At 32.0% G+C, this 21,461-nt stretch overlaps 3 protein-coding genes and 1 long non-coding RNA gene across 5 annotated transcripts; 1 reads left to right on the top strand and 3 right to left on the bottom strand.

Annotated features, from left to right (window-relative positions):
* Positions 1-1,472: 1,472 nt before the first annotated feature.
* On the bottom strand, positions 1,473-3,368 carry LOC105958499 (transcription factor FER-LIKE IRON DEFICIENCY-INDUCED TRANSCRIPTION FACTOR). The gene is made up of 4 exons (XM_012982499.2): positions 2,647-3,368; positions 2,299-2,502; positions 2,004-2,177; positions 1,473-1,891 (listed from the first exon to the last, which is right to left on the bottom strand). The coding sequence occupies exons 1-4, from the start codon at positions 3,238-3,240 to the stop codon at positions 1,796-1,798; spliced, it is 1,068 nt and encodes a 355-aa protein (XP_012837953.2). The 5' UTR covers positions 3,241-3,368; the 3' UTR covers positions 1,473-1,795.
* A 2,594-nt stretch (positions 3,369-5,962) lies between these two features.
* Positions 5,963-6,932, bottom strand: LOC105958509 (enabled-like protein (DUF1635)). The gene is made up of 2 exons (XM_012982509.2): positions 6,831-6,932; positions 5,963-6,725 (listed from the first exon to the last, which is right to left on the bottom strand). The coding sequence occupies exons 1-2, from the start codon at positions 6,882-6,884 to the stop codon at positions 6,147-6,149; spliced, it is 633 nt and encodes a 210-aa protein (XP_012837963.1). The 5' UTR covers positions 6,885-6,932; the 3' UTR covers positions 5,963-6,146.
* Positions 6,933-9,109: 2,177 nt separating this feature from the next.
* On the bottom strand, positions 9,110-13,359 carry LOC105958555 (actin protein 2/3 complex subunit-like protein). Of its 2 annotated transcripts, none has more exons than XM_088817242.1 (13): positions 13,131-13,359; positions 12,026-12,206; positions 11,873-11,935; positions 11,642-11,747; positions 11,445-11,549; positions 11,298-11,374; positions 11,059-11,188; positions 10,800-10,872; positions 10,347-10,538; positions 9,985-10,105; positions 9,682-9,906; positions 9,482-9,543; positions 9,110-9,343 (listed from the first exon to the last, which is right to left on the bottom strand). In XM_088817242.1, exons 1-12 carry the CDS (start codon positions 13,205-13,207, stop codon positions 9,496-9,498), a joined length of 1,398 nt encoding a protein of 465 aa, XP_088673368.1. In that variant the 5' UTR covers positions 13,208-13,359; the 3' UTR covers positions 9,110-9,343; positions 9,482-9,495. The 2 variants fall into 2 exon arrangements, with proteins under 2 accessions (XP_088673368.1, XP_088673369.1); XM_088817243.1 differs by having other exon boundaries at positions 9,110-9,356; positions 13,131-13,340.
* Positions 13,360-17,048: 3,689 nt separating this feature from the next.
* Positions 17,049-19,430, top strand: LOC148771346 (uncharacterized). The gene is made up of 4 exons (XR_016030954.1): positions 17,049-17,268; positions 18,451-18,519; positions 18,608-18,843; positions 19,225-19,430. It is a non-coding gene; the product is annotated as an uncharacterized LOC148771346 (long non-coding RNA).
* The last annotated feature ends 2,031 nt before the right edge of the window (positions 19,431-21,461 follow it).

The raw sequence follows: 21,461 nt of genomic DNA, 5'->3' as shown, positions 1-21,461 counted from the left end.
AAAATTATAATATATACAGAATTCATATATATACCCAACCAGCAGGGCATTCGCATGTGTGTGTTCTTGTAATAAACAATAAGTTTGGTTAGGGAAAAGACATTTTGAGTCGGATTTATGTAATTATATTTTAGTTTGGGACTGTAGTAAATATTAAATAATAATAATGCTTATTTTTTAATGTTGATATTAATTTTTTATTTTTTTTTAGTAAAATGTTGATATTAATTAAAATGTTAATTTGTCATCTTCAATGAGTTCAAAGTCCCTATCAGAAATTTAAAATAAATGAGTCAGCCTTTTCTCCATGTACAGTCATTTCTATCTTCGAACTGGTAGTAGGTATTCTGTCCACGTCAGATATTATTATTACATTAATTAAAAGAATTGGGAATCCCCATGTAACCTTTTTTTTTTCTTCTGATGAAAAAAAAACAGGAAAAGGAGATTAATTCCACGTCAAATTCAGCGTTTAGTTATTTACAAAAGTGCCATCGAATTAAAAAAAAAAAAAAAAAAAGTGATTTTTATATTTGATCTTGTTGTGCTTCCGGCCCAAATGAATTGATGGCTAGTGAGTGAAACCCATTTACTCTAATTCGAGAGAAGCTCATGTTAGTACAAGGGTTCGAAACTGATCTCGTCCGTTGAATATAGTTCGTGTGATCCTGTCCCTTTATTCTCTCATATAAATACCATTTTCTTTTTTTTTTTTTTATGTGGAACCTAAACTTCTTTCTACGCCACTCTTTTATGTTTCCTTCATTTGCACTTATAGTGTTTAGTGACTCTCTGCCAATTGTGGGTCAAATCCATTGTACAAGGCTGACTTTGACCCTATGATGGTACCTTCACCGACTACTATGGATTTCAGTCCTATTTATACGAGAAGATTAGAGTGGAGGTATAAGACATAGATACATGACGTAAACCCTAAATTCTTCTTTTGCGTATTACGATTTGAGACTGTGTGCATGGGCTTGAATATGCGCTTTCCTCTTTGAATTTCTGGGTAAATTTGAGAGAGTGAGCGAGTGAGTTATGAAATTTGTTCATTTATTGTACTTTGATGGTATTAGTGGATTCCTTTGTGGAATCTCTAACGTTAGTACTATTGGATAATTGAAAGACTGCGTTGTATTCCAAACTTTAAGATATGTTCTTATTATTTTTCTTTTGCTCTATATAACTCTTAACCTATGTAATAGTTAATATTATTAAGGCTTTTTTTTTGATATATTTTAACCTATGTATAATAATTAATATTATTAAGATTTTTTTTTTTCAATTACTAAATATTTGAATAGTTGGCCAACATAATTTAAAGGCTGAAGCTACTTATTTTTAGAAAAGCAAAAGCATGTATTACAAATACTTTGGAACTGGATTTTCAACAAATAAGGCTTATTATCAATTTCCAAAAGCATTTGCAAACACCACCAATAATACTATACAACTTAACACTTAATCACTTAGTATCAAAGAAATATTGTGAATTTGTATTTTGAAGGCGGGTGTAATTCTTAATGCAATAAGTTTACATATTACAAAACGATTACTACAAAATAAATCATTAAAATTTGATCCATGATCATGGGAACTAAATTGAGATACATAAGATAAAAATGGTTTTGTTCAATGCTATACTGGATGAACTTCACCGAGTTAAATCAATTAATCCGATCATGTTAATTATACATATTTAAATAGATCCGTACATAATTTACACACACATTCACATGTATGTATGTGTAATCTATTCGCGGATTAATGAGTGTAGCGCACCATGTTATAATCATGTCTGAAAAAACTCAAATCCTTGATTAAGAAAAACAGATGCAATCCACAGCTTCATATTTCGCAGGTCTATATCCATCTCCCCATCCGCAATCTGCGTATAATTTTCATATATTAATTATTTAATCTAGAAAAAAAAATACGTAAATTAAATTTTATGTATGTGATAATTATATATATCGACGAGCAAAAGAATTATTTCTTACATGCAAAGTGAAAGTGAGCACATAATTTTCACCGGACGAAGCCAAATTCGAGCTCCGAACATTGAAGCTCGTAAGGGATTCGAGGGCTTTGTAAATGGAAGCCGCAACACCTTTTTCTTTGTTCGACACTATTTTCACGTAAAACCCTCTTTCTTCGACTTGATACACATCCATCTGCATTTTTTTTTATTTTTTTTAATTATATTAATATTAATTAGTTATAGAAATTGGACGATCGAGTAAAATATATTATATTGCATGAAACCCTAATTATTAGAATTTAATAATTAATTACCTTAAAAATCTTCTTGGTTATTATAGGATAGAAACTTGTAGTAACTTTGTTCATGTTATTAGGAGCAACTTCTCGATGATGCTTGTCCAATCTTCCTTTCAACGATGACTCGAGACCGAAAATCTCGGATTGGAGCTTCTTCGCCTGCATTTGCAAGTTTTGCACGTACGAAATTGCGTCCCCAACTATCGATGCTTTATCCATCTGCATGTATACATACATAAATACATACATACATACATATATAGATGTACAATATAATAGATCGAGTTACTAGTATGTATGTAGTAACCCTAATTTTTATATCATAAATGAAAAATATAATTAATGATGAACCTAAATCTTTACCTTGGTGATATTCGGAACTAAGGAGCGCAATGTATATAATGTATCCTTCATTCTGCATCTTCTCGTCTGCTCTGAAACCAAGGTTCTCGATCGATCGGCCTTACCACCGCCATTCTTCTTTGTCGGTGTAGTACTTGTCATGGTGGTTGTGGCGGCCGCATTGGCTGAGGATTCGTCCTCCTCCTCCTCCTCTTCCCTTATTTGCCCTTGGTCGTGATCCGCCGCCTGCTTTTGGCGGCATGCGGCATTCTGTAAACCAAAATCATGATAACTACTACTATTACCACCACCACCATGTTGGAAATCGAACAAGTACTCTACTGGCGGAGCAGCCGGAAAAAGATCGTTGATATTACAGACGACACCACCACCACCACCACCACCGCCACCGCCACCGCCAATGCTGGGCTGATCGAATTGATCATGATTGTAGTCTTGAGAACTGAAGCTGAAATTATCATGATTCATAATTTCGTTCTCCCCGCGAACTAGGTCAATAAAATGATCGAAATTCGACTCTTCCATGAAATCTATCAATCCAAAATTATCAATTTCTGAATATTGGTGAAATGGGATTATTCCAATTTCATCCATCTTTATTTATTTTTTAGCAATTTCAAGGCCCACATATAATATATATAGGGTTTGTGGTTTTTGAGGTATCTATGTAAATAAAGATTAGTATGTGTGGTGTGAACGGAATCAAAACTGGTTTATGTTTTAATGATGTTGACTATTTAATTCATATATATACACAAGAGGGTTGACTAAAATTGGTTCAGAAACTGAAACGAGACAATGTATCTAGTGCTAGATCAGGTTTTGCCCTACCACAAACAATGGATTATGTTTTATTTATTTATTTATTGTCGATTGGTTTAATGTAAAAGAATTAATAATACAAATAAATTAAAACAAAAATATAATTTATGCCTCTGCAGGGAATATGCTCTGTGATTTGATTCTCAGTTCACTTCTTGCAATTCATGTTCTTCACCTTCATTCGGGTCACTTACAACAGGATAAGGGGAAAAAAAATAATTAGAATATTAATTAATGTAAGAAAATGTAATTATCACTACATGATCCATAGTGATATTAAATGACAATACTTTCAATATTGTAACAACTATTTCATTTTGTTATCACTGTATTCATGTCCGTTTCTGAGAATTTGGGGGTCCTAGTCAAGATTTGAATACGGTTAAAAAAAATGGGACACTTCTACAATAAAACTCATTTCCTGAAAACGTGTTAAACTAATATGTTAGCTCGTTCTAACGAATGGCGACAATTAGGACAAAAATTTGTGATATGGTAAACTTAATTTTTTAGGGATTCTGAGGTAGCGCCGCATATAATTCAAATTCCTGAATGTTATATTTGAAATAAAATCAAATTCAGGTGGAACACTAATCAATGAATTGAGAATTTTATAGGAATATAAATAACTAACTAATACATTTTAAATTTAATAATTAGGAACTAGTAACAATCATTGATTAAATGTCTATTTAAGAATTAGAAAGAATTCATAATAATTAAAAATATATATAAATTTAATAACATAAATGCTGATATAAAGGGTATAGAAAAATAGAGAGTGCTAATTTTTTTTTAAAAAATCGATGGCCCTAAGCGACGGACTGCCTACCCTCAGAACCGGCCGCGACTATATTGAGTTAAGTGACATAAAAATAGTGCCATGAAGTTATCTTTAAGGAAGGTGTTACCTAAAAGTCTCTATCCCTTATTATTATTATTTTTAATTTCATATGTATAAGTCATTAATTCATTGACTTTAATCTTATTGTATTTCTATTTCCACCCTCATTACAATTTCCATGCAATTCTCTATTTAATTTGGTTGAATCTGCAATTTTTTAATGTGACAGTAGAAAGATACTCGCAAAAAAAAAAAAATTAATAATATTAATATATAATCAGCGTACTTAACAGCGCAGCATCAAAATGTATGGATTAGGACAACCCTAAATTCTCCAATTAACAATGGGTATTATTATATATTAAATTATTAATCTTATCAATTTATAATTAGTAATGCAATAATTAAATTGGTGAAAATGTGTGACACGTGGTGAGTGTGTGTGCAACTGTTGATATGGTCATCCTAGCACGTGCCTAAATCCGAAACCTCATCCATCCCACAGGCTTAGCTCGTCCTCGGCTATGGCTATATAATATTTTCTATACGTACACAATATTATTCGTATAAAATATAAAATCTTGATATATTAAGTTATGTACATTCAATTAATGATATCACTAATTTAATAGTTCAATTAAATCATAATTTGAATTCCTTTTTGGGCCTTTAAGACTTAAACCTTCACATTTTTACCTAAGTGGGCCGATGTATGTAATATGGGCATTATGGCCCACATGTGCAAAGATACCTAAGTGGGCCGTTGGGGCTGATTAATCGGTCTCATAATTCAATACCTTTATGATTTTGGTGTTAATGTTTAAAAAATTGAATTTTAGCTTGTAGGAGATTTGAGGCAGTTCGAGGTGGTTAGACTTTGGAGAGGGGTCAAACTTAATTGGTCAAAAATCGGCTTTCAAAACTCGATTCCCTCTTTTTACACCCTGAATAAAAAGTCAAACTTGAGTCAATTATCATAAACTTTCTCGTACAATCTATAAATTATCGATAGGAAATTAGAAAGTGAAGAATCTTTAGGATGGGAAAGAGAACGTGATTTGGACACATATTTCAAATTTATTGCCGTGTGGACCAATTTTGACTCTTGAATGGATGTTTCTTATTCAAAGAAATCCACTACTACATTCTTACTTATTCTATTCTTACACCAATATGGTATATGTCATAATATTCAATTATATATGTATACATATTTAATTTTTATATTATTTACAAAAACAAAGTTGAATATAATGTTGCATGTCATATAATTACAAAGATTGAAGAAAAAAAAACTATTAATTGCTCCCAAGGCAAAGAAAAAGGACTCAAAAGAAAACAAATACTAATTATGGTGAAGAAAGTGACTCCTCAACCAAAAATGCTGGCCAAGAAAATTACAAAGAAGCCTCTGATTGGTCAATCTTGGATCTTCACTTCACATTTTAAATATGGTAAATAACACTTTAACCCCTATGGTTTGACCTTTGTGCACATGACCCTTTATACTTTCAATATAAGTACATTATACCACTTACAGTTTGAAGTTTGTGCACATGAACCCCTTATACAGTATACTTTTAATCTCAACACATAACTCTCTTATGGTATTCCACTTAGTAAATAATCATGCTCGTTAGAAAGAAGAAATTTTTGAAAGTACAAGGGGTTTTGTGCTTATAATAAAATACAAGGGGTCATTTGTGCTATATAGAAAGTACGAGGGGTCATGTGCACAGAGATTAATCCATAGGGGGTTAAAGTGCTATTTACCCTTCTAAATATAAAACAAAATTACACGATTTTTTTTTTCTTTTATTTAAGAAAAGGGACCTCATTGAAGAACAACTCTTTGATACTTGAATTCATTAATGAAGTAATCAGAATCAACGTTGTCGTTGCTGTTGTGTAATAGTAATGACGACGGCGGGTCTTGCCGGAGGGAGAGCGGCGGCGGCGGAATCTGATACGTGTCGAGCGGCGGCGGAGGGTGGCGCCACTGGGGAAGAGGCCCGGCGAGGAGGAGCGTCTGCAGCAGCGGCCCGGCTTTCATCACCGCCTGCAGAAGCTTGCCCTTTTCCGGCAAAGGCCTGTTTATAATCAGACCCGCCGGAAACTCGGTTTCCGCTTCGACCTGCGGCGGCGGCGATGAGACGATGCTGTCGTCGGAGTCGGAGGAGGAAACTCCTCCGATTATTCCTCGTACTGCAGGATCACCTTCTTCTTCGATAATGCTGACTGAATGTTGTTGGAGAAGAATCTTTTCGTAGAGTAATCTTCGGCAGTTGTCTCGAGCTTCGTCTCGCTCTCTAATGGCGGCGGCGATCGTTTCTTTCAGATGGGAGATTTCTTGATCCTTGAGTTTGAGCTCCTCTTCCAGCACAAGTGATTGCCTTACTTCATCATCCATACTCTGTTTTTTTTTTCAACAATTTAAAAAATAAATAAAAAGATTAAATTAAATAAAATGGCAAGAAATGTAATTATTGAATATTGAAGATGAAGAATTGTTTGGGACCTTTTCTTGGGGGTAAAAATGAACCCAATTAAGAAGACCTCTTTCTTCTTCCATCTTTGAAATATGTGACTGTCGGACGGAATGATTTAAAGGGGTTTATAAGGACTTACTTATTGCCACTATTTTATTTTCATTATTATTTTATTTAAAAAATAAATTGTTGAAAAAAGAATATAAAACATCAACTTGAATGAAACAAGTAAATGTATCATACTAAAAAACTACCAGTTTGATACTTCAAAATTCAAAAATCCTTCTCTAAATGGAGATATTTTAGTGAGAATTATTTTGATATTCAACCACCATGAGGTGCAAAAATACTCTCTAGAATATGAGGTATCAAAAATATAACCATTCCATTAACCTATCACTATATATTTGACATGTGGCATTTAATACTACTATTATTCGTATATTTAAAATTTTATAATATATTTGGTACTTGTGGTTGAAGTGATTTTTTTTAGAAGTATCAAAGTATTAAATCAAGTATCAAATGAATGTTTAATGCTCCATTTTGACATTTGTTCCGTTGGAGTTGCTCTAACCAAATATCTACATTGATCAAATTTCGTCTTTTGTGTAATAACTCGTAAAATGAGGAACATGGTAAATCGTACTGGACAAATCATTCGAACTCGAGCTACCTTACTCTAGAATTGATCACGGGTCGATCCAGCCAATTTGATTTGGCCCGATCACGATTCACATATTTTTTAACCGTCAATTGGCAATCAAAACCACCGGCCGGAACGTTGCACCGTGAAAAAATAAAACGTCAAACCGATGGGTCAAATTGTAATTTCAAATGAAATTATATTGATTTGAGAAAAAAATGTATCGTGGAACTATTAGCGGAGCCAGAATTTTAAGTTTGCAGAAGCCGAATGCATTAAAACTTTTATGAAGGAGGCTGATAATGCTAATTGTACACAATTTTTTTTTTTTTTTGGAAATTTTACATAAAAAATTAGGGATTCGAAAATAGTTGAGGGGTTCATGGTCCCCTCTGACCCTATGTTGACTGCGTAGAACTGACGAGTCAAGAACCAATCCCACAATCCCAACAATTAATATATTTTCAATTTCAAACCCCTTATTATTTATATTTTACTCTATCAATTAGATCATATAGGCTTTGTTCTTTTAAATATTTATTGGTCTCAAAAGATATTGTTCTATTTAAAAAAAAATTTATTTTTTTAAAATTTGTAGTTGTGGAAGTTGAAATGTAGGACTAAAGGCAGAAGAAGCCAAAAGAATAGGGACTAGACTGCCAAACCTGAAAAGACCGTCAGGATTGGATGTGTTTTTATTGGGCAGATAATTACAAAATCAGCGCCAAACGCGGGAGTTAAGACAACTCTCATTCGCTCATGTTATTCGCATCCCACTTTCCAACCTTCTGCAAACAATACCTTGATAATATTTTTTATTTTATTTTATTAATAACAAATTATAAATAAATAAATATTTTTCTGAGAAAAATCAAAATTATTTAATGTTTAATTAAAAATTAAAGTGCTTTAGCTTTTTGGTGTGTCATATCAGTATTTTTAATAGGTTGCAAAGCAATAGGCAAATCATAACTGCAAATGTCCCATCAAAAAATGGCTTACTTTTTGACCGAATTCTACCTTAATTATACATACACGTGTATCTATCTATATTCTCATTTGAATTAAAGTTTATATTTTAAAATCAATGTTTTAAGATTAATAATTAAATTTAATTAAATTGTTAATTGTCATCTTCAATGAGTTGAAAGTCGCTATCAGAGGAAAAAAAGTAAAATTAAATGAGTCACCGTTCTCCATGTACAGTCATTTCTCTCCTCCAAGTGGTAGGTAGAATTTAATTTCCATGGCAGATATTATTACTACATTAAAATCGAATTTGGAATCCCATGTAACCTTTTATTTCAGGAAAAAAAAAATTAATATAATATAATTTTATTTCCTGAATAATGAAATATCCACTTTGGATAAACAATTTAGGGTAAATTACAATCATCTCCCCAAGATAAAGTATAATTACAAAAGAACCTTTCACTTTTCCATTACTATATCCACCCCTTCCAATTTATAGATTTCTTACATTAATACCCTTTTGTAGGGGTGGATGTAAGAAATTTATATATTGCGAGGGTCTGGATGTAATTTCTTGAAAAGAAGGGATTTTTTAATAATTACACTTTACCTCAGGGAGGTGTTGCAATTTACCCAACAACTTATGGCACTAATTGCTAATCTCAAATAACAGTATTAACACTTGGTGGGTTCAAAAACACAATTTTCCCATATTTTATATAGCCGATCCCCAGTTGAAATAAAATTTAAAAGTGATAAAATATACAACAAAAAACCAATTTACAGTGTGTAAAATCAAAATAAATTTCGATTTCCAACCATAACCGGCAAAAAATATTACCATCGGTTTTTCAGGAACTTCAAATGTGTTCTTGCTTCAGTTGTGTTCGATTACTCCACAGCATCCGCAGATATCGTTAGTCCCTGAATCGATCAACTACACTTCAATCATACATATATATATATATATATATATATATATATATATATATATATATATATATATATATATATATATATATATATATATATATATATATATATATATATATAGACACATACCCTAATACAAATGATCACTTGCTTGCCCAGCCTTGAAGAAGATATGAAGCTTTACTCCTGACCTGCATAGTAGGAAGAATTACATTACAATTTGATGTATTTTCTCGATTTTGGCTAAAGCGTAATTACAAGAAAATAATGAAAAAAAAAAAGAGGGACGGTTATTATTATTATTATTTTTTTAATATATGTTTGCTTACAATTGAAGCGTAAGACCTCAGATCGGTGATAGTTATCCCAGAAGAGCAATTTCGAAGACATTTGCACCATAACTCGCGTACTAGTGCTTTATCTCTTAACATGGGGTCGAATAATAGCCAGTTTTCTGCCAGATTCAAGTATATATACATTCTCGAGAGATCACACATTTTGTCTTTTAAATTAATCGAAATTAGCAATCTTAGGACCTCCTCTGTATCATATACCTGCAAATAAGGGTATTATGTCGAAATATATTTTTAAATTAATTAATAGAAAAAACAAAATACATCAAGTGTAATTACCTTTTTGCCCAACAATTTTATCAGAAATTGGAATGCCACTGCACTCCTAAGCTGCTTACTTCGTCCATCAATTCCAACAATACTCTCGACCACTCTCAAGCAATTAATGTTGCAAGGCAATCTTCGTTACGAACATTATTTACATTATTATGAAAATATGATTTTTTTTAACTAATTCAAAGATTGTATAGTGACGATAAATGGATCAAAGAAGATTCAGGAATCACGAGAGAAAAAAATGTAACACAGATCAATTTGCTTTTAAAATTTCAGGAATCGAGACTCGTCTGACCCCACTTGTATAAGTTCTCACTTCTCAATAGTTAACAATTAGATATCAAACTGAGTTAATAAAAAATAACCTGTCAGCAAGAGATTTTGCTACTTCGATAGAGCTGTCAGGCCATTCTTCATCTCTGAAGAAATTTATTACCGAAAGCATGCCCTCGTTCAGAACCATAGACAGACCGAGTAGTTGTCGATCTAGAAAGAGAGATATTATTATAACTAGTAATTCTTCTGCTTCTTTAGTCGAGAGAATTATATTTGCATCCCTGCACACAAAAATGCAAAACCCGTCACTTATTGGTACTCAATGTCGTTAATCTTTACAGAACTGTGGTGCAATGCTTGATTATATAAAATTTTGTAAATTACAAATTTAATCCTTGAACAAGATCATTAAGAGGAATGATCGGCATTATCACACAAAGTTCTGGCGACAACTAACTCTGCTTAGTGTAGTTTTACTTAGAAAGAACGGCTTAAGAAAAAGGGAATATATGGTTTGTTGCTCTATAATATCATATGCATACCTCGTACGGCAGCAGACACCTGCAAATTTAATCCAAGATCGGATGTTTTGTGGTGGTCCTGCTGTATCCGAATCTAAAACAGGTTGCCAGAAAATGAGAAGAGCAGACAAAGATGAACTTTTATTACAACGGTGATACGACATATTTAAATCTTGATTACAGAGGAACAAGCAATTTAGATCAGGATATATTAGATTAGGGCCTCATATCTCATTTGAATGCATGTATTTTTGGCTAAAAAACGAATTCAAATGCTTACCAGCATTAACCATATCAATATCTGATGAAAGCTTCGAAGGCGAGTCCAGAAGAAAACCATATGCCAGAAGAGCTCTTTTTAGATCGGAATATCTAGGTAACCAGTCAATTTTGATGCTAGAGGAATCAGCCTGCGTAACATCATAAGATGTAAATAAACACAAAATTTAGGAACTGAAATAAATTATATCTCGTTTCCGTGCATGTAAAAAATAACGCAATATTTGAGAGAAGAATGACCTTGTTTTTGAATGAGAGAATAGCGCACCAAAACTCACAGGCAGCTTCCGTCAACCCTACCTTTGATGAATATAACACTGGAATATCGTGAGGAAAGCGCTTTAACAGACAATTTCAACACGTGATTTCACATGATTATACACTCACTTAAGTTAAATGTCCACGAGGCAATAGATTTTTCGACACGACTTGATGCACGTACAATGTTCAATAGCCATCCATTCATCAATAGTCCTTCCAGGAAATTTTCTCCTAGAAAAGCATGAATCTTAGCTTTACCAAATATAAATATTTGACTGAAAGAACCTATATTGCATGAATATAAAAGACGGTATACTGAAAACCTTTCTCGATGTTTAGCTCGACCAGTGAATTGATCTCATTCTTCGTGAAAGACTGCAGGAGAACAGAACTTTTTAGCTCTGGATACTCTTTCTGTGGCAGTATTTGCTGAAAGTTACACATGGAAAAATAAAAATAATTAAAATAAAAACATGGCCTGTAATATACTAAATCGAAAAGGTAAATCAAATTTTGTGGAGTGAAGATATGGACGAAGCTCGTAAAAATAGAACCTGATCCCCGAAAACTCGAATGCCCCACAAGGGCATCTCATCATCACCGTATATTTGATTTATCTACAAAAGATTTTTTATAAGAAATGAAAATAGGAAATTTTTGTGAAGAAAAATAACACGAAAAGAAACAAAATAATCGATAACCCATGCCTGTTTTTGGCACTGGTCGACGCACTCTGACAGACGTGCTTCTGCATCATCTTCATCATCATCATCATCCTCTGCTTCAAAAACCTTTCGACTCCTCTTTTGTTTGTGTTTTCTCTCGTCAAGCCTCTTTTGCTCTTTCTTGTAATCCTCTAAGAGATCATCCAAACCGATGACTTTCTTCCTATAAAATAAGATAGGGGGCAATTGATTATTTCACCACAGAATCTATACATATTCACACGATACAATTACTCAAATCCTGTCGGAATTCTCGGATTGTACACGTCCAGAGGTTTTCATTGATCACAATTAATCACCATAGAATTATTGAAAAAACAAATCCGTATAACAAATTCTGCCTTATGTACAACCTTAACATGCGTTGACAGATGAAGTATTCAACTAAAAGTTACAACGACATAATCGGAAACTTGCATTTAATATTATACGGCAATGTTTTGTGACCTTGTTGGTTCTATTTGCTCTTTTCCACTAGCTCCGCACAAAAGGGAAACAAATTAATTTAATTTCCGCTTCATTGTGATTATCGCAGCATCTTTATCGAATCAAGATAACATGCCAAAACAAGTGTGTGTTCTCATATGAACTTATTAACCAATCTATCTTTTATGCAACCGAACGTGCCAAAATAAACCTAATTTTGCTACCGCCAACTGTTTATAAAATGAACTTCAAAATTCGTACGAACAGACACGGCCCAAAAGAACCCTGCTAAAAAATCGAAACCACAAGTTAATGGTAATATTAATTACAAATAGCAAAGGTTTAAGAAGCCCACTAATTTCAGTATCCCGCAAATGGAACTTCCATAACTCCAAAATCCATGAATTATCAATGCAATCAAGTCACAAAAAACGGAACCCAACTCACTATAACGCCGAGTCAAAGAGAAAACAAGTACGAACTAGATTCAACTCACGAATCACGAGCATAAACAAAAAAGGGAAAAAAAATTAAATTTGTTCAACCTTTATGATTGACAATCTACAGAAAGCTTAGTATTTTACTTCGGTAAACACAGACATCGACCAAAATGAAATTAGGGCATGAAAACATGGTGCAAGGGGGTAAAAGTAGGGTTTGCCTTTTCTTCGGCAGGGGTGGAGAAATTGGAATCGTATCTTCAAACTCGAAGTCCAACGGCTCGATTGCGTCAGCCATCTCTTCGTTTCTCCGTCAAAACACACACACACACACACAGTGCTTTGTGTTTCTCTCTCTAGAAAGTGCCGTCAATGGAGTTGTTTTTGGCGGTGATGTTATTCATTTCTAGGCTTGAACGTTTGTGAGCGCCAAAATTAGAAAAAACACGTGCATTATTAATTAATTAATTATATAATTAATTGATTAATTAATTAGGTGGTGTTTGCAAAAGCTTTTTGAAAGTGATTATGAGCTTTTTTTTGCTCATAATCTGTTTTCACATGTTTGCAAAATTAGCTTTTGCTTTTACTTTTGCTTTTGCTTTTGCTTCTCTTAGGTGGTGTTTGCAAATGATTATTTAAAAGCAGAAGTTAGTGATTGTGATTTAAGTTAGTTTTAAGTGCTTATTCCTAAAAGTTGGGGGTGTTTGCAAATATTTCGGAAAATAAACTAAAATTGAAAAAGCAGGGTTATGGGTGCTTTTAAAAAAATAGCTTAAAACAGATTATTTTAAGAGAAGCAAAACCAAAAGTTGAATTTGCAAACACCTAAAAACAGATTATGAGCAAAAAAAACCGCATAATCACTTTCAAAAAGCATTTGCAAACACCACCTTAAAATAATCTGTTTTAAGCTATTTTTTTAAAAGCACCACTAATCCTGCTTTTTCTATTTAAATTCATTTTCCGAAATCTTTGCAAACACACCCAACTTTTAGAAATAAGCACTTAAAACTGATTTAGGTGGTGTTTGCAAATGATTATTTAAAAGCAGAAGTTAGTGATTGTGATTTAAGTTAGTTTTAAGTGCTTATTTCTAAAAGTTTGGGGTGTTTGCAAATATTTCAGAAAATGAACTAAAATTGAAAAAGCAGGATTATGGGTGCTTTTAAAAAAATAGCTTAAAGCAGATTATTTTAAGAGAAGCAAAAGCAAAAGTTGATTTTGCAAACACCTATAAACAGATTATTGAGCAAAAAAAACCGCATAATCACTTTCAAAAAGCATTTGCAAACACCACCTTAACTCACAATCACTAACTTCTGCTTTTAAATAATCATTTGCAAACACCACCTTTGTGTGTGAGAGAAGCTACCGTAAGATTAGCATTAACCAGTTTATTTACACGGTGACCTATGAGGCCCAATTAAAAGTTAGTGGGCCATAGCATATATTCAAGAATTAATCAGAAGAAACTATTGGGTTGGAAATTTGAACCCAATAGCAATTAATTGCAAGACATCTAATAATGGGCCTTTCGGATTTTAGTGTACATTTATTTAAAATTAACTATAACATTGATTTTTATTTTATTTTTTTACCACTGGTTTTGTATGGGAAAATTGGACAAAATTCCCTCAAAAATATTTGTATAACCAACAGTCCACTCGATATTTTAAATTTGCTAAAAGTCTTTTGAGGCAGCTTAGTTAGACTAGAAATAATTATCCTAGTTGGAGAGTTTATGTTGAAAGTATACAGTTTATGCTGAAAATAAACATTTAAAATGAAAATGACTTTTTTCCGATGATGTTGTGGCGGAAATTAGGCGGTTGGAGGTATGGGACTGGTAGAGAACGGCGGAATAATGAAAGAAATTCAATTTTTTAGAGTGAATGTGGTTTTAAGGATGGATAAGAACGAATGGAGAATAATAAAGTATTTTCAGTTTAGAATAACTATTTTCTGTCTAGGCTCTTTAACTAAGTTGCCCAAGAGATCTTTAGCAAAATACGCAAAAGTCAACTATCAGAATTTGCGAGAGTATTAGTGTTCGTGAGTGTTTAGCAAATTGCTCCATTCTTATATTCCATATTAATTTGTCGTTTAATGCAGTAGGCCCCCCAAAAGAAAATTAGTTGAAAATTTAATTTACTTAAATTACATATATATTTTCCAAAAATCAATACATATTTATGAGTAATTTTATTAGCGATAATAAAAACGAGAATTAAGTTGAGAGCACGATAAGGAGACATGGGCACATGCCCATAATAGTTTCCTTCACAGAACAGCCAATTTTCAGTGCTCTCTCTCTGCTAATAATTGCTCAGATCTCTCTCTCTCTCTCTCTCTCTCTCTCTCTCTCTCTCTCTCTCTCTCTCTCTCTCTCTCTCTCTCTCTCTCTCTCTCTCTCTCTCTCTCTCTCTCTCTCTCTCTCATATATATATAATTATATATACATGCACCCGCAAGGGTGGCCTAGCGGTTGGAGCAAGAGAGCTTGGGTCAATTGACCCAAGTTCGAATCCCCTTGCCAACGGTCGCTAGGTCGAGCTTGTCACACATGGTTAGCCTAGTGTGGTTTACATCTCTCGTATGGTTTGCAAGCTATTATACGAGAGTGTAGGTTTACCCAGTGCACCTATATGGTTGGCTGCGGGTTCCTGCATTATCAAAAAAAAAAAAAAAAAAAAAATTATATATACATGCAAGTATAAAAATACAAACTCCAAAAAACATATAACATGTGAATGCACAGCTAATATATTCCAGACCAGTAGGGACAATTTCACTAACGAAAATTCTTATGTTCATGTTCTTCTGCCTTTGTTTCGTTTTATCCACTTTTCCATTTTTTCTCTATCTATAAATATTCAAAAAAAAAAAAAAAAACAATCTCTTATGTATATTAGGATCCAAATCGATGCTACATCCGGTGAAAAACAATGAGTGATTTTGCACCGTAGATTTATATAAATAATTATCCACTAAGCACACACACATAGGATGTATGCGTAATTATGTGTAGATCAATGCGTAATTATATAAACCACATTAGGTTTTTAAATCATCTAAGACAGATTGGATCTAACACTTTAATTTAATTATTTTTAATATATATAATATTTCAGCCCCACTAGAATATTATAAATACACTAGAATAATATAAGTAGCTAATTAATATAATTATAAATAATAGAAATAAAGAAAGGCAGCGCTTTATAATAGAAAGTCCAATTATTATGGTATCATATTTATTTATTTATTTATATGGGGATCCATGTTCTTTTTCCCAATGATTAATGGCAGTGATTTTGGTCCCATGATGAATATATACTTGTCTTTATAAATCACATGCAAACGTTATAGGATCCGACCCGGTTGTGCAAATGGTCCATGGGCTGGCCCATATCAATTGGGCCCATCTGTTTTCAACATTAATTAGAAAATTAAATATTTATTTGACAACAAATTAAATTTCATATTCAAACTATTGTCAGACTTAGGACAATATTGCAATTTATCTCATAAATTTGTCAAACTTAGCTGCATCTGCAGATGTAAGATATCCTATCCTGTCTTCAATTAGTTATATTTATTATTTCTTTTTAATTGAAAAATAAAAGGAAGTATGTTTGTTACGAGCGATCAAAGTCTACGTCTACACGTATGCATAGAGTCGTTTGTTCCATAAAATCAAGACGATAATACGAAAATCATACGAAATGTGTGACGAGGTCAACAATACAAAACATATAATCCTATTAGCCCAGCACAAAGTGCAATTACCGGAACACTACAACAAAAGATATATATTACGACATTTTGTTTGGGACAATTTTTACCATGTATCCCAAAAAGTAAAATATTGGGACAATAATTAAATTGTGTCCCAAAACTATAATTTTTTGAGGCACTTAAAATGTAAATTATTTTATTATTCGTATTGGACTGACAAATTAGGACACTAGTTACATTGTGCCCCAAAAATAAAATTTATTGGGGCATTTAAAATTAAAAATAAATTGTATTAAATAGTAGGACGATATATTAGGGCACTAATTATTCTATGTCCCAAAAATTAGACTTATTAGGGCATTTAAAAGGTAATATATTTTAACTCAAAAAAAAAAAAAGGTAATATATTTATATATCAATGAATCGGCAAAAAGTTAATGGAATTTTTCCTCTTCCCTTTTCTCCCTCCACTTCTTCCATAGCACTCACGAATTTTCCCTATTTTTCTACAAACTCTCGACGCCACTTAATAATCTACAGATTTTCTGCAATTGGTTTCTCGGCTAGCTAGGGCTTTACCGGCGGCTCTCATATCTGGAAAAAAACTATCTTCTCAAGGTATCTGTTCTTTCCTCTTGTCAATTATTTGCATGTTTGGGTTCAATTTATGTTGTTTCGGCGGATTTCAATTTGTTGGATGCGTATATGATACAGTTATTTGTGGATTTTAATTATTTGTTGTTTTCAATTTGTTCTTTGTGTTTGGGTGGATTTGAATTTGTGTATTTCTCATCTAGTTTTTATTTATTCCTCTTTTGTTTAAATCTTCCGAATTGGGTGATAATTGGATTTGAGTTTATTTCACTTTTATTTTCTCATATGAAATTATCTCATTGCAAAACTCATGTGCGTTTGGGTGGCAGTGGTGTATGTAGTACACCCACAATACTTTGATTATATTTAGTTGAGAGAAAGGGCAAGTAAGAAAACATAAATAAAATCTATTCCATTTAGTAGTGAGTAATGAATCAGATGAGGTACATAACCAGGAAGAAATCGATTATGTTTAATTGAAAATATTATATAGTAGAATCAAGACACTAACAAGAGGTAAAATTTTGTAGGGGCAGATTTATGAGATTTTCATATTTCAATTTATCTTTATTTAAACTATAATTGATTTTTTTAATTAGAGATAGTTGGATTTGGTAATTCATCATCTCCACTAATCTGAATAAACATAAAGTTCTCGTAAAAAAATTGCGACGAATGCTTGGGCGAATACCCATCAGTGCTTTGATGTGCGTCATTAAAAAAATAATTCTTATCCAGTAATAATTTTTGTAGAGTAATCTAGCTTTTAATGGACCTTTATTACATTTTGCTTTTGACCACTGTGTCAATAGTTGACTTGTTCTATTTTGCTTTGGTAGGGATGTAATGGATAAATCTTGGATGCAAAAACCAAGGCCAACAAAAGAATATAAATATGGGTTAAATCAATTTCTTGATATGGCTTTTGCTCATGTATGTCTTAGTGGAAAGATCATATGTCCATGCAGATATTGTAAGAATGCAAAATGGGTTAATCGAGAGACGGCAACAAAGCATCTTATTGTTGATGGATTTATGAAAGGTTATACGCATTGGGTTATACATGGGGAAGATTCCTCTTCTAGTCAAACTTTTCCAAATATTGACTATGATCTTAATGATTTTGATACACTTGATGACTTGGATGGTTTAATACATGATGCTTTTAGTGTTAATGATTCAGATTGATCATTTTCAAGTGGGCAGGTTGATGCTCAAACTCCACTGGACAATCAAATATCGCTTGCAGCAACATCACATTCAGATAGTATCAAGGTAATACAACTAAAACATGTAACTCGTATACATATATATAAATTAAATAATACCTGATGCACTAATTATTAAAAAAAATTATTCACAGAATTGGCTCATCTGTTGTTTTAAAAAGTCTTGCAAATATCAATGAGATACTTGCAACTGGTATTGTGGACGAGATGGAAAATGTTAGAGTTAATGGTATCGATTTGGGCACCGATTTTTGTAAAGTTGTCATTCAATACCAAGTGAAAAAAAGATGCAAGATTAATTTTCCCTCACAATCATATTCAAACAATTGGAAGTGCTCTTGGGGTACTCGTTGCTTGGCCATTATCATTGGTATGTCCTTACTTCAATAAGATTAACTATTTTATTATGCTTGTCTTACTATATGAGTTAGTTAATTATATGGATGATTTAAACAACTAGCTTTCATGAATGTATTTTGTGTTTTCTAAAAGGTACTTTATTCAAGAGATTTTGCAAGGACTGTGTATTGATATCATCATAAATATGTGTGTGCTATTTATTATAAGAAATATGGGTTTACATAGTGTTATAGCTCTTGATAATTTTTGTTTCTTCACAGATACTTGTTGTTTATATGAGATTTATATGGTTGGTTCAAGCATCTAGACATATATGATCCAATTAATATATGTTATTGTGTTTTTAATTTGATTTTCTATTTCTAATTAATGTATATTTTGGTGCATGTAGGTCGCTTTGGATGATGAGTTTCATATGTGAAGTATGATTGAGCCTGAGCTTACTTTTGAGTTCTTAGTCTAAATGTTAGAATAATAGGTAATCATCTTTTTTGATAGCAAATTTATGTTGCTACTTGATATTTTAGGTTTATGTTCAGGAATTCTGACTTGATCCTGTTAAATAGTCTTTGGGAGATTTGTTTTAGTTTTTATGAATAGTTTTTGAAGTTTTTTTACAATACTATTTTTTTTTTTACTATATGTTTGATGAAATGCAGGTGAAACTTATGAATGATGATTAGCAATTAATTTTATTATGTTAATATTTTTTTATATAAAATACTGCTTTGCGTTAATTTTCCATTGTTTAGTTACTATGAAGGTGTACTAAGAATTAGTTAGGACACTTGTGTATATTCATATATTATAATTTTTAGTGTCCTATAATTTTTGTTAGGACATTTGTAAGTGTCTTAAAAACCAATTCAATTTTGAAACAAATGTCCCTAAAAAAGTTTTATGAGGCAATTAGTGATGCCCGTATAAATATATATAAAGACACTTATAAATATCCTATTATACATTTTTCCGGACATATATAAATATCCTCATACTAAAGTAAGTGTCCCATAAAAAAATTGTACATAAATATTAATATTCTTATAAGGCTTATATGTGTGCCTCAAAACTACTTTATCGAGACACATATAAAAGTCTTGAAAGGAAAATTCTATTGGGACGTATAAATAGTGCCTCACGGGCTAACGCAACACACAACTATGCGACATATGTATTAAATGTCCCTAGAAGTAAAAGTGCCTCAAAATGGTATATATTGAGACATATGTATATATCTCGAAAATGCATTTTTGTTGTAGTGGAACCTCCGACCAAAACCGCTCGTTTTTTGATCAACTCTCTAACTCGAAAATCCAATCGCAATATTTTCCTTTATGAACTAGTTGTAAAAATTAAATAATACAATAAAATATCATAACATGTCATTATACAAAAGATAAGAACCTTTATTCTTCCACTAAGAAGTGATTAGCACTACTAATTATAAATAATAATAAATTAAATCAACGTTTTATAAGTCAAGATAAATACGTTTATTTTGCTTAAACTCTACGGCAAAAAGACTTCCACTTGGATTTTTAAATACATTCATCTTAGGTTAGGGCCCCCTCAAATTGGCAGTTATTTCTGGTACCTAACTACTCCTTCTACACCACCATTAACACGTAATTATATTTTTTAACTAGGTTTAATTAAATTTAACTTCCAATTAATATACGTGTTAGTGTGAAATATTGCATTTATTTAATTTAATTAGTGATTTCCTTTTTTCTGTTTTCATTTGAGAATTGCTTACAAGGAAAGAATTGGAATAGTAGGAGAATAATAGCATAAGACGTAACTTTTGATTTTGTTTTGTTATGACGAAATTTATATTGAGTGAGTCGCTGCACTAAGTTATCCTTATCTTGATTTGAATATTCAATAAATTTGAATATAACTGGTTAGTTATAAAAATAAAATTGTAACCAGATATTTAAAATTTCGCTAGATTAATTAAATTTAGACCAAATTAACAAATTTGAATACCAAAGATAAGTTATAATACCTTTCGAAGAAGCTTGTTATAATTTTTTTAATGCATTCGACCCGAACGGCCCCACTAGTGCGATTATGGACTAATGGGCTTCTACAGTTAATTTAATAGACTATTAATTTAATTTACAGATGGGTTGTGTTTTTATGTCTGTTTTGGTGGCCCAATAAGAATGATTAATTTGTTATTTAGTAATTTAAATAAACAAGCTGTTATTTTATTTATTTCAATTATGTAATTAATTATAAGCAATAATTCTGAATTAAAAAAGAAGTAAAGAAAAAAGAAATGAAAGTGGTAGTCCAGCTTTTGATACTGCCATTTCATGTGCAATAAGTTCAGCTTTTGAGAGAACTTGTTATAAAAATTAAGTATTTTGCTGTCATACTTTTCTAAGTGCCTTTGCAGTTTGCACGTATCTCGATTTTTTATTTTTTTTGGCCCAAACAATGCCTTAATAGTTAATTACCTTTTTACCCCTTCATTTCAATTTCACTCTAATCTATATAAATCTTTAACTAGATTCTACTGCTTTAAATACAAACCCATCTGTATTTCTTCACACCACCAATCACACCTCTTCTTTTTATTAAATCAGATTTTGTTTAAACAATATTTTCTATTTTGGATAA

This window comes from Erythranthe guttata, chromosome 4 (genome assembly GCF_056151865.1).
Source record: "Erythranthe guttata isolate IM_541 chromosome 4, IM_541, whole genome shotgun sequence".
NCBI lineage: Eukaryota > Viridiplantae > Streptophyta > Magnoliopsida > Lamiales > Phrymaceae > Erythranthe > Erythranthe guttata.
The sequence above is the reverse complement of the archived record's forward strand: the minus strand, read 5'-3'. Positions and strand labels throughout refer to the sequence as shown.